Raw genomic sequence first — 12332 nt, forward strand, 5'->3', positions numbered from 1 at the left:
GTGTCACAGGGAGTCTGTCCATCACCATTAGCCCACTGATACTGTGGAAACAGTCACATCAGGTCTCTGTGGATGCATCCCTCTGTTCATTACATTGGGCTTCACTGTGTCTGCTGTGTCTGGCTAGTGACTAGACTGGGTAAAAGAGTAATTGCAAACAACTGCTCAGACCAAACAACTGTACTATTCCATTGAAAAAGTAAATGTACATCATGTGGCATCCGTACATGAGTTGATTTAGATGACTACAGAGTATGCACTAAAAGACAGCTTTATATCTGATCACCTCAGGCCAGACTCGGCTAGTCTACCCTACAGGAAAATAACAAATTATCGCATCAGCTTCATTAGCTTATAGGGTAGCAAGCTCAGCTGGTGACTGCGTTGGAAATTCTAGCATAGAGAGTGTTCCGTAAGCACAAGGTAATTTCCCACTACAGGAAGCTGTGCGAGAGGTAGAGGAAATGTACTGTTTAGAAACTTTAAAAAGACACACTCCCTACACTAAAGTGCTTAAATAACTGTGCAACTTTTCTGAGGGTTTAGTTTCATGACTGACAAAGTAAGAGGAAGAGCATGGAGACCTTGCTTTTTCTATTTCCTCACTTCAACTTTTCAGCCCCTGAGAAGGAAGCATATTTCAACATGTTCGACCCAGGAGATGATAATGCCCTATTGAGGGATGAAAATTCAAGGTACGTTTTATTAACAACCCTCACTAAAGTTCTATATGCATATTCTCTCAGAAATTGTTGGTTTGTACATGTTGTTAAATATATTTCAATGCATGAAAGATTTGCAAAATTCACTCGTGTAAAATGAAGACATCTGCAACTTCCTTTATTTTGGATTGCTCAATGATGTGAACTAGTTTGTGTGGTTAAAGTAAAAGTGTAAATGTCTATATGGTGGTATTACATGCAAAATATCAACAATAGGCAATCGGAGTTTCTGTGCATATTCAGCAAGATACATTTTGTCGTTTAGTAAGGCATGAAAGGTATACAGAATTTTTGATCTAGAATCAAGCTTTTCATACTAAAGGTAGTTGTGGCTGTACCTGATAAATAGCACTTTAAGAGAACAATAGTCTACACATTGTTTGATGCAGTACAGTTACTTTGACATGGATGTTTGAGAAAATGCTGAGGCGAATGTTCGAAAGACAGTATGATGAAAGACACAGTGCCTGAGTGAAACTGTTGGTGTCGTCAAAAATAAAGCCCACAGATAAGCCCATGGATACAAATTAAAAGTATTAAACCCAGAAAAATAGTCTCCAGCTATAATCCTCCTCATTTGACAGTGTGTTATTGGCAGTGCTTATGTAAATGAGAAAGTGAGTTTTTAAAAGTAAGTAAAGCAAAAATAGCAGACTTCTCCTTTTTCTCAAAGTTCCCTTTGTCTAGCCTTGATCATGCTCTGTCTCTAACCAGCAGAAACAGTGGCAGGAAGAAACAGTGGCTATGACATGCAATTTCACATCTCAGTCCTTTGTCTTCAAATCGTAGGGGCTTTTTTAATTGGGAAGTTTGGGATACTGTTTGTACTGACCTTATACTCATTCCATAGGAAACTTCTAATTAGTGTATTGCTTTGCACCCTTCCCAGATTCAGAGACAAAGATCGGAAGAGCAGATTGAGTCTTCTTCTTTCCAAATCCGGCTCTCATGAAAATGTAAGCCCGGAGAAGAAGGCAACCACAACGGTTAACAGGTGAGGCCTGGCTTTCATTCAAGTTATTCAGCCCTATTTGAAATAGAGAAGCTCAGAAGTTTGGAAGAGACGTGTTACATGGAGATGAATACAAGGGAAGTCTTCAAAAGAACTGGACAGATAAGGGAATGAGGGAACTTGTAGCGTCGCTGTTCACGAGGAAATCCTTGGTCAAATTTAACAATGAGAATGTCACATCATGTGAACAGCTCACCAGAGGACAAAGTATCTCAATCCCATCCCAAAATGACTCCTGAACAAGTTGATGTGGTTAATCACAACTGTAGAAGGCTACATGAAGTGTAACTGTAGAAGGCTAAATTAACTGTGTGTGTGATGAGTGGCATGAAGCTGCCATGCACATCTCATGCACATCTTCATGACCGGAGCTGTTCTGCTTCCACTGGAAAGTCACAGACTTGGCCTGACCACTTCAACAATTCATAACACAAATCATTACGAAAGATTCGATCATGATTTGAGCAGTGTGGTATTTATATATACATGGCCAGCAGTTGACACTGGAGCAGAGCTGTACTGGCCCTAATCCGGTGTGTGCCAAGGCTGCAACAGAGCCCATGGAGCTACTATCAGGGGTCAACAGAGCCCATGGAGCTACGATCAGGGGTCAACAGAGCCCATGGAGCTACTATCAGGGGTCAACAGAGCCCATGGAGCTACGATCAGGGGTCAACAGAGCCCATGGAGCTACTATCAGGGGTCAACAGAGCCCATGGAGCTACGATCAGGGGTCAACAGAGCCCATGGAGCTACGATCAGGGGTCAACAGAGCCCATGGAGCTACGATCAGGGGTCAACAGAGCCCATGGAGCTACTATCAGGGGTCAACAGAGCCCATGGAGCTACTATCAGGGGTCAACAGAGCCCATGGAGCTACTATCAGGGGTCAACAGAGCCCATGGAGCTACTATCAGGGGTCAAGAGAGCCCATGGAGCTACTAACAAGGGTCAACAGAGCCCATGGAGCTGACCATCAGGGGTCATTCACATTCAGTCAGACAGCTTCATCAGCAGCTTTCCCCTGGCCTCCCGAAGATCTATCTGTAGTTACAGTTTATCAATACATTTGCTCTGAGGGAAATGGGCAAAATATTGGTAGAACTTTGTCTTGTCATTAAAATATGATAAATGAGAGGACAAGAGCACTGGCATTCACAAATATGTAATGTACATTTTGAGCTCTGAGACGGAATATGCGTTCTCATGAATTTTAACGAAAATTATCAAATCTGTGTGTCTTCTCAGCACATCACCAGCCACTGCTTTAAGATGGAGTGATTCCTTTGAAGAACTGCTAAATGATTCGGGTAAGCATTTTTTTTAGTGCACTTTCAAAACTGTTGGGCCCTGGTTTCTGTATGGCTGTTCCTCAGCAAACTCAAGTTTAATCAGTTTACATGGCTGTATGGTCTTTAACACACTAGTACACACTTCATAGTTTGTCAGTCATGAACATACTGTTGCTAAATTGTAGTGTAATACTGACTGCAGAGGTTTCAAAGGTCTGCTTCAGTTTCACACATGCACACCACACACACACACACACACACACACACACACACACACACACACACACACACACACACACACACACACACACACACACACACACACACACACACACATTAAGACACTTGTGACTATCCACACACACTCTCAGGCAGACCAATTCACCAAACAGTGACAGCTGTTTCAGTAGTAAAAAGAGAGGAAGACATGTTATGTACATGTTTACAAACTGTCTGAGGATTCGTAGCTCACTGCCACGTTTGATGATAGGCTATATTTGGTCACTGAAAGGTACCATTGCTTTGCATGTCCCTCAGGTTATTTATTAATCTATTAGGCAAACAAACAAGGAAAGAGTCTTACACATGCACACATCATATGCACAATAATGATGGAAATTCAGTCTTATTATGACCATTTTTATGTAATTCTAAAGCATTAAGTAATAATCTGTCAATCTGAGCGAATTAACATGGACATCTTGGATTTTTCTTTTCCTTTTGCCTCCGTCCAGATGGTGTAAAGACTTTCACACAGTTCCTTCGCACCGAGTTTAGTGAGGAGAACATTGAGTTCTGGTTAGCCTGTGAGGACTACAAGACAACCGAATCAAACACCAAACTGCCCTCCAAAGCCAAGCAGATCTATGCTGTATACATAGAAAATGACTCTCCGAAGGAGGTAACAGACATCACTAACGCCACCTCATCACTGCAGCCCTACATTACTACTGTAGTGACAGTAATACATCAAGGTTCAGGACACCTCACAGCATAGTTTAGCATTACCTGCCATTACTTTTTTGACATTGTGGATAACTTTCAGTTGGATACTGCTGAATGCTAGTGCCTCAGAGGTACCTTACTGTAAATACATATCTGCTGACACACAGGCGAAACTAGGTAAATAGCATGAGTAGGCCTAGCATGACAGAAAATGAAACCGTACATTCATTCAAATCTACATTTAGATGTTACTTTTCTCATCGCCGTAGAGAACACGAGCAGTGGGGAGATGACCGTTTGTGAAGCGTGTGGTTCTCCTCCACAGCTGCCTGTGCTAGCCTCACTCTCTCTCACCCACACACTCAGTTTGAGAGGGCACCTGGGCATATGCTACACATGTTGAGAGTTCAAGTTAAAGTTAACTTTGTGATGAAACTTACTGCTGAGAGTGGAAATAATTGAAATGTGAGAGATGGAGAGCAACGTCTAATTTTAGGTGATCAGGAAGGATTGTGACGAAATCAGGCAGACAAGGGAAGTAGGGCTATAAGTAGAAGTGAAAGAGAGGCCTGAAGCTACAAAAGCACTGTGTGGGTGGTCTCCTCCTCACTGTCAATCACCCATTTCTTATTCAGATTAACATCGACCACTCGACCAGAGTTGCCATCCAGAAAATCATTGCTAAACCCACCACCACCTGTTTCGACGTGGCACAGGGTACAATCTATGCCCTCATGAAGAAAGACTGCTATCCACGTTTCCTCAAATCAGACATCTACCTGAGCCTGACCAGGAGAAAAGCCCCAGGTGCTATGACAAGGAGGCGGTCCCGGTCTTTTGTGTTCAACGACCGAGGCGAGCCTGCATTTGGCTCAGACTCAAGGCTATAGCGATTCAACATGTTTCTTAGATGTTGAGTATGTCAATATAATGAATTACCTTTTCTAGCACTGTACCTGAATACTAACATGATAAATTAATCTAATTTTAATAATGTGTCTTGATTGATAAATTAGGTTATTTAATGTTGTTTTACTTGTAAAGTGTACATACGATTTTGCTATAGTTAAACATGTAAGTGTTCATATAGTATATTCATATATGATGTACATAAGCCCAGCTTTGTGAAATAAAAGGGCCATGCACATGGACTTACTGCTTGGATGTCCTGGCATTTTCTTTTTTGCAAATATATATTTTAAGTCTTCCTTGGAATGTATAATTTTTCATTGCACATTCACAACACCGAGAGGTGGGACTTGCTGGGTACTGGAGTCTATCGTGTTCTTACCTGATGACATTTTATCATACCTTGATGGATGAGATTTGTAGTGCATGTAGTGCATATCAATTATGCATGCACATAGACAGAATTGAAATGCACTGTGTCCAACTTTTTCCCCCTCATTTAAAATGTTGTGGAATCACAGACTGAATATCAAAAATGATGGAATTATCTCACAGTGGAATGGTAAATCTATCACAGCCAGTTATTATTTTGCTGCTTTGACAGGAGTTAAAGCCCAGCACAAATCCATATGTTAGTCATGTTACTCCTTCAAAACTTGCCAGCCCCCACATACAAACGATTACCGCCCATATTATAAAGATTGATTTTGTCATCATTTGTGTGCATCTGCATGTATTCAGGATCAGAAAGCTGTCCTCATTATTACCATACACACTGTCACACTAGGGCTGTCTCAACTTACTTTAGCAACTCTGCGTTACAGGTTTGGGCTTTCTTCTGAAACATGGACCTATGTATGCAATGTTGAGCTGTTCACACAGAATCTCATTTTAGCTTCTCTCATCCCTCACTTGCCACATATGCAACAGATCCCTGAAACGAAACTAAGTCCAACCATGTCAAAAAATGGTTGTGAGAACTCAATAGCGAAGCTGAAAAATGATGAAGCCCTCTGGAGATAGCTCAAGGGATAAAGTCTTGGCAGGCGGGGTGGGTTGGGAAGGTGGAATAGCCTAAAATGAACCATTTACAATTACATTCACATTCAGGAGTTCTGAACACAACACACATTGGGGGCCACAACACAACCAGAGGCATAGAGGAGAACCACTGCACAGATTTGCTGAAGTTTGAACATGAAATATTTATCTCTTTCCCACTATTGAAGCTGCTGAATCCCATGCCAGTGCAAGGCAGTATCTCTGTTCATCTGTGCTCAAGACGCAGCACCTGAGTCTCAGAGCCATGACAGAAGCACAGCTCCACCCACTGGTCAACTTGGAGCAACAAAGGCTGTTTCCATGGCAGCTAATGAAAATATAATGTAAACACAGGAAAAGCTGTTGTGGAACCAAGTACTCTGGAAACATCAGAGAGGTATTTTCTAAAAAAGCCTGAACCTAGCAATTTGGAGTTAGGTACCACATAATACCCAATAAAGATACATTTCAGTTGAAGCAATTTGCACATAAATATTCAAATCGACTGAACATTTGAATGTAAAATGGAATAAATCCGACAAAGATAATCCATTCTGGTGAGGTATACAACTATACAAGAATAAATCACATGTTAAGTGACACATGTAATGACAGGAGTAACATCAGAGAGTTAACCACATCTACTCTCTTAAACAAATAAACAGTCTACATCATTTCTCAGATAAATGAAAAAATGAGTGTTTGCATTGATTACATGGGTGAATACTATACTGACTCCAAGCTGTTTTGGAAATCAAATTATCTGGCTGGCTCGATCATTATGGATGCAAATTGGACAAGCCCTGGTATTTTCCATCACCTGCTGCAATTTACATGCCCAGCAACCGGATGGGATGGGGTCTCTCAAGGTCAGTGTGGGCAGATGGGATAAGCACTTAGGATGACATTCTTCTTGAGTGATTTCAAATCATGCATCCTGCAACAACATATAAATCATCATATAAATTTGATCATATTTATTTTCAACTATGGATATTACAGCACACAACTTATTGTTGTCCACTGACAATCCTGCAGTTTAAGGTGGAGGAGGAGGACTTGTGCCCAGCGTGCTGCTGTGGTAATGGACTCTGACTGTGTTGAGCAGCCAGTTATGGAGCAAATGGGGGGAAAGAGCTGCCTGAGAATTGCTTACGCCGACTTTTCCGACATGAAATATTCATTCTTTTCTCACTGGCGAGGCTCAATCCCCCGCATGTGCGTGAAGGAAACACTTGCTTCACAAGATCATACATTATAGACATTCCCTCACTGTTGAATTCCTGTGCTTGTCAGAGATTGTTCTACGATGGGAGAGAAAGAGTCAGTCATGCTAACTGATGATGTCAGATCTTGCTTAATCAACAAAACGTTGTGCAGTGCAGTGGCCTCACCATCACCTCTTCCTGTTCACAGCACCCTATCACACTATCATCCACGCACGCAGGACATCTTTTTGAAGCTCTTTGGCAACTGAATGAAACCTGGAATCAATACACATAAACACTTTTCTGCTATTTGCCTGTGTCACGATTAGATTGCATATAAGCAAAGCAATTACCCTACTCGCTCTGGTGAATGGTTTCACAACAACCACCCATCTTAAAAAGGTCTTCATTAAAAGCCAGCCCTCTGTCTGTGTCTATATGCAATATGTAGGTGCATTTCACTTTGGCCTGTAAATGAACACCTTTATTGGTGCTCCTTTGAACAAGAGGCTCATCAAAAGGAATCAATTGTGAGATTTTATGGTCAAAAGTCGCTTTTAAACCCATTTAAAGTCCAACAGCATCCACAGCATCCAACAGCATGTAAGCAGATAATGGAGTGTAAATGCTTAACGAAATCTAAAAGGGAGATGTTTTCACTTATGTAAATTTGTCGAGAGGGCATTGCAATCAGAGGAGTGGGCCAGAATTATATATCAGTGCCCCTATCCTACAACATTTACCATCTAATACTATTGAATTCCGGTCTTGCACACACTGCTGTTACACCCATTGCCTTATAATGATCATTTTAATTGTGAGCATGAATGTAATGGATGTGTGTGCAACTATATGATTGAGTGATTTTTGCTAACATGCTGACGACGCCTCAACAGTAGGGAAACAGAGAAATCCCTGAGGGGAATGGGAAGAGGGATGGTCCAGTCAGCCAGGCTTAGGGCCCGGTTTCCCCTGAGAGGCAAGTTTCGATGATGAAAACCCGTTCCTCATCCCCATAGCACTACACATGGGCAGAGACTCCTCATTTCAATAGCACATGGATTCTTGTGAATATAGTGAAATGACTGACTGGCAAAGAAAATCACAGGCATACAGTTTTCATTATTTAGACTGTCTGCCTGTATGTAACATGTATTCATCAAAAAAAGAGAGAGGGAAAGTAGGCTATGGTACAAATAAGTGCTTTGTACTTTGTGAGCAAAAAGCAGTTTGTATGAGAAAGGAAGCTCACAATGCACTCACAGTCACATTATGGGTCAAATTATATTTGCATTACAACACACAATGACATTTAAGAGAATATTTTATGAAGCAATCTTCTGCATTCAAGTAATGCGGGACTAAATAGACTCATGTTGGCCTATACAGGTTCATATGCAATATAAAATGGACGCATGCATAAAGAATCTCCAGTTCAAGACCTACATAGACAGAGAGATACGTCTCTTTTAATATTAAAAAGTCACTCGTACTGAAGTCACAATAGAGTCCATTTAAATCACTGCTTCAGACTGAGTCTCCCTGAAGGGCGAGTAGACATGTTAGGCAGCGTTCCAAAAACAATGCTTTGCATGCTGATTTTCATGTGTTCCATTATTGGAAGGAGATGTGCAGACCCATCACAATACCAAGCACAGTCAAATGTTTACACTCGCTAGACAAGGCGGACAACAGTGGAGGCCATGGCCATATTGTGAGTGTCTTTTCATATCTAGTTAATCTACGAGGGGTCAGTCAATCAATATTTTTATGAAAAACTAAGTTATGAACTCTATGAAGGATGCTTGAAGTGGTGAATTTTAAAGTTCTTTTTATGAAGTTGTCTGAAAGTGCACTAGATAGGCACGACTCTTCACTTTGGTTTATTACTGCACGTAAGTGTCGATCAGTATAAAGCGGCATCTGAAGCAGTAAGCATATTCAGTGACTGCTGTCTCACTTTGACAGGCAGTTAAGCTTTTCTCTATGGTGAATATGGCAAAACTTACTCTTCAGAGCATTAAGTTACAAGTGAGAGCAAGACTCTCTCATGCTTCATCTGAATTTCTTTGACACCCAAAACTTTGGTATAATCTTACTGTACAGTCATGTAAAATCATGCTGTCCACATGCTGCATCAGTGAAAGAGCTCAATGTTATTTTCAAGGGCAGATTTTGTTGCTTCTCTAAGGATCCGCTTGTGGATGCTGATACTTGGAGTGAGTCAATAGACAAACTACTCACCTGCAAAGGTAAGAAACTCAGATAAACAAGTATTAAGTATTGTAATAATTATTGTTTAGTTGAAACTGTTTTAAAATCAATGAACAACATTTTGTTTAAATGCAGATTGTGACAGTATTTTATTATCCTGTATTGGCTGTTCTTTCACAACAATATTTTAGAGAATATTCAACCTTATTATTGCAGAGTAGTGCTGTCAGTTTAACGCGTTATTAACGGCGTTAACGCAAACCCATTTTAACGCCGTCAATTTTTTTATCACAAGATAAACGTTGTTTAAAAAAAAAAAGTGTGTAGTAGGCTTACATTTACGGTTTGAGTGAATGGTGAGCGCGATCCGGCGAAATGAGTGATAAAAAGCTTGTCTTTACTTTTAAAAGTTGTGTTGTGCAAAAGAAGCGAGCTTCACTGTTGTCTGAAAATGTCAGCAGGCAGCTAGCTGAAAGCAAAGAAGTAGTAGGCTTACCTTTTATTGGTAACCTAACTGTTACGGTTCATTGTTTCTGAAATAAGAGGCCTGACTTTTATGTTCCCAGCAAACTTGAAAAAAAGAAACTATTAAGCCATGGTTTAACTGCACTATAGGCTGAGTCCTTGTTTACCTGAAATGTGCACTTTATAATTTTATTTTGTACCGCACTGTTTGGCAATGTTGTTTTTCAATAAAATAAAACGTTTGCATAAAGCAAGCAAATCCACTTTTCCATGTTGATAAGAGCATTAAAATAAAAAAATTCAAAAACAACATGATGAAAAAAATAATTGAAGGGACATTTAGAATCGATAAAAATGTGCGATTAATCGTGATTCATTTTGAGTTAACTATGACAAAAATGTGATTAATCGCAATTAAATATTGTAATCGTTTGACAGCACTATTGCAGGGGAAGGTAAAAAGCCAAAGTAATGCCTTTAGCATCCTACAAGAAGTAGTTTATTTATTTTTTGTATTAATTTTTTACAAATGAAGTGCAGAATAAGGAAATAAGGGCACTGACTCTTACAGCATGTGCAGGGTGTATGTGCAGTGGTAAACATAATATACATTTGTTTATGTACAGACTCACAGAAGTTGTAGTGCAAATATACATTGTTTACTTAAAAAAATAAGTAGCTGGAAAGTGGCGTGAGAGAGGGCTAATAGGGTTATATGTACATTAGCCCACAGATCACAAGCCTGGGTGGTGGATCAGTCTGTGCCGATGCAAATTTACAGTGAAATGCATGATTTCCATTGCAAGTGAATGTGTAGGATATTTATCACCCATACTGGTGTTTTGAGTTGACTGCTTATTTTTCTCACTAATAACTAGGCTTAAAATAAAAAAAACAGACAAGCTTGGTGAATATCAGAACTGCAGCATTTGTATCGACGATACAGTGCAAACGGTATATAAATTGCTCAAACCTCATGAAGTGTTTCCTGGTCATACACCTGTAGCTGGTCAGGCAGCTTTGCAGGAGTTCCTGAGGACCGAGTACAGTGAGGAGAACATCCTGTTCTGGCTGGCCTGTGAGGAGTACAAGAAGATAAAGAGCACTCCGGAGATGATCACCTCTGCAAACAGAATATACACCGAGTTTGTGCAAACGGAGGCACCTAAACAGGTTAAAGTTTTTTTCAGAGAGGTCTTTGAAAAAGAGACCATGATGGTGATCTATCAAAGTCTTGAAAGTATTGCTGTGTTTGTGACTTTAACACAATATTATACATTTAGAAGGTAAGAATATGGTACTTGCATTTTCCCCCACTGTCCACTTCCCTAAATGAATGGCTATGATCTCCAGTCTGTGCCCACTTTAAATTAATCATGACTTTATTTGTATTTGCAGATAAACATTGACTGTAACACCAGAGCAAATATAACCAAGAACATTTCCCAGCCCAACCTCAACTCATTCGACACGGCACAAAGGCTAATATACAGTCTGATGGCTAGAGACTGTTACCCAAGGTTTTTAAAATCTGACATCTACCAAGGGATTTTGAGAAATTGAGACAAAGGCTGACTGACAAAGGCACAACAGAGGACACATGTTGTATGGAAAACTGTGTAAATAGATTAGTGTAAACAGCTCTTCATATTCACGCAACATTTCTAAATGCACTTTTGATTATTTTTCTTTTACCAATTCAGCCTCTATGTGTCCTGGTTTTCATTTAATCTCATTTTGCATATGCTGTTGAATAACCTACAACTAGGCAGATACTGTAGATAAAAGGTAACAACACTACAACAAACGCTGTTTATCATGTTTATTTTTTAGATTGGTGTCCTAGAACTGGATATGGTTGAATGTGCTAGATAACATCACATTAGAAGGTCCTTTACTGAATCATTTTGAAAAATTGGACATGGTGAGAATCAATTAAAACAATAATAGAACTAGCTGGAACTATTCTATTTTCAGTTTGTATTTAAAGATTGTGAATACTTTTTCACAATGCTCTGTTTATTTATTTTTCTCATCGTATTAGTGCTCAGTGATTAAAAAGAAAAACACAAATTCCACTGAAAACTTCCACTGAGAATCTCTCATCTACATCTGTCAGCTAAATAACAAAACCTTTTAAATAAAAGTTACTTAAATGAAGTCCACAACCTTTTAGAAAGAGACGTTTGGAGAAAGTGTGCATTAGTGTCTATTTTTACCATGGCTCATTAGTTATGGCATGATTCAGCAGGTTCCAGGGCATTTAAAGCTGGAGTATGTGCCGTGTGAATCATAGCTTCTGTTTACAATGTGTTATCATTGCCCTGTTTTTCTATTCAAAATGGTTGAGTTCCCCTCCAGTGGTACTGAAAGACTTCATGGTTGCCTGGAAGCATTCCACAGAATTTCATCTGATGCAAGGGACAAGCTGACCATTCTTGATTCAAATATATTGAAAGTCATTGTATCAGGTTGTTTGCTCACATCACAAGTCTTGGCAGCAGAGGCTAGACACAGTTAACCT

General features: G+C 39.9%; 2 protein-coding genes across 2 annotated transcripts; both read left to right on the plus strand.

The window, feature by feature from the left end:
- Positions 1-568: 568 nt before the first annotated feature.
- rgs18 (regulator of G protein signaling 18) lies at positions 569-4861 on the plus strand (the record flags this gene model as incomplete). The annotated part of the gene is made up of 5 exons (XM_080838037.1): positions 569-695; positions 1612-1716; positions 2983-3044; positions 3761-3927; positions 4607-4861. Exons 1-5 carry the CDS (start codon positions 577-579, stop codon positions 4859-4861), a joined length of 708 nt encoding a protein of 235 aa, XP_080694163.1. The 5' UTR covers positions 569-576.
- Positions 4862-6702: 1841 nt separating this feature from the next.
- On the plus strand, positions 6703-11371 carry rgs1 (regulator of G protein signaling 1; the record flags this gene model as incomplete). The annotated part of the gene is made up of 4 exons (XM_080836164.1): positions 6703-6790; positions 9271-9381; positions 10815-10981; positions 11207-11371. 4 exons carry the CDS (start codon positions 6703-6705, stop codon positions 11369-11371), a joined length of 531 nt encoding a protein of 176 aa, XP_080692290.1.
- Positions 11372-12332: the final 961 nt, after the last annotated feature.

This window comes from Sprattus sprattus (assembly GCF_963457725.1).
Source record: "Sprattus sprattus genome assembly, chromosome: 4".
Lineage (NCBI taxonomy): Eukaryota > Metazoa > Chordata > Actinopteri > Clupeiformes > Clupeidae > Sprattus > Sprattus sprattus.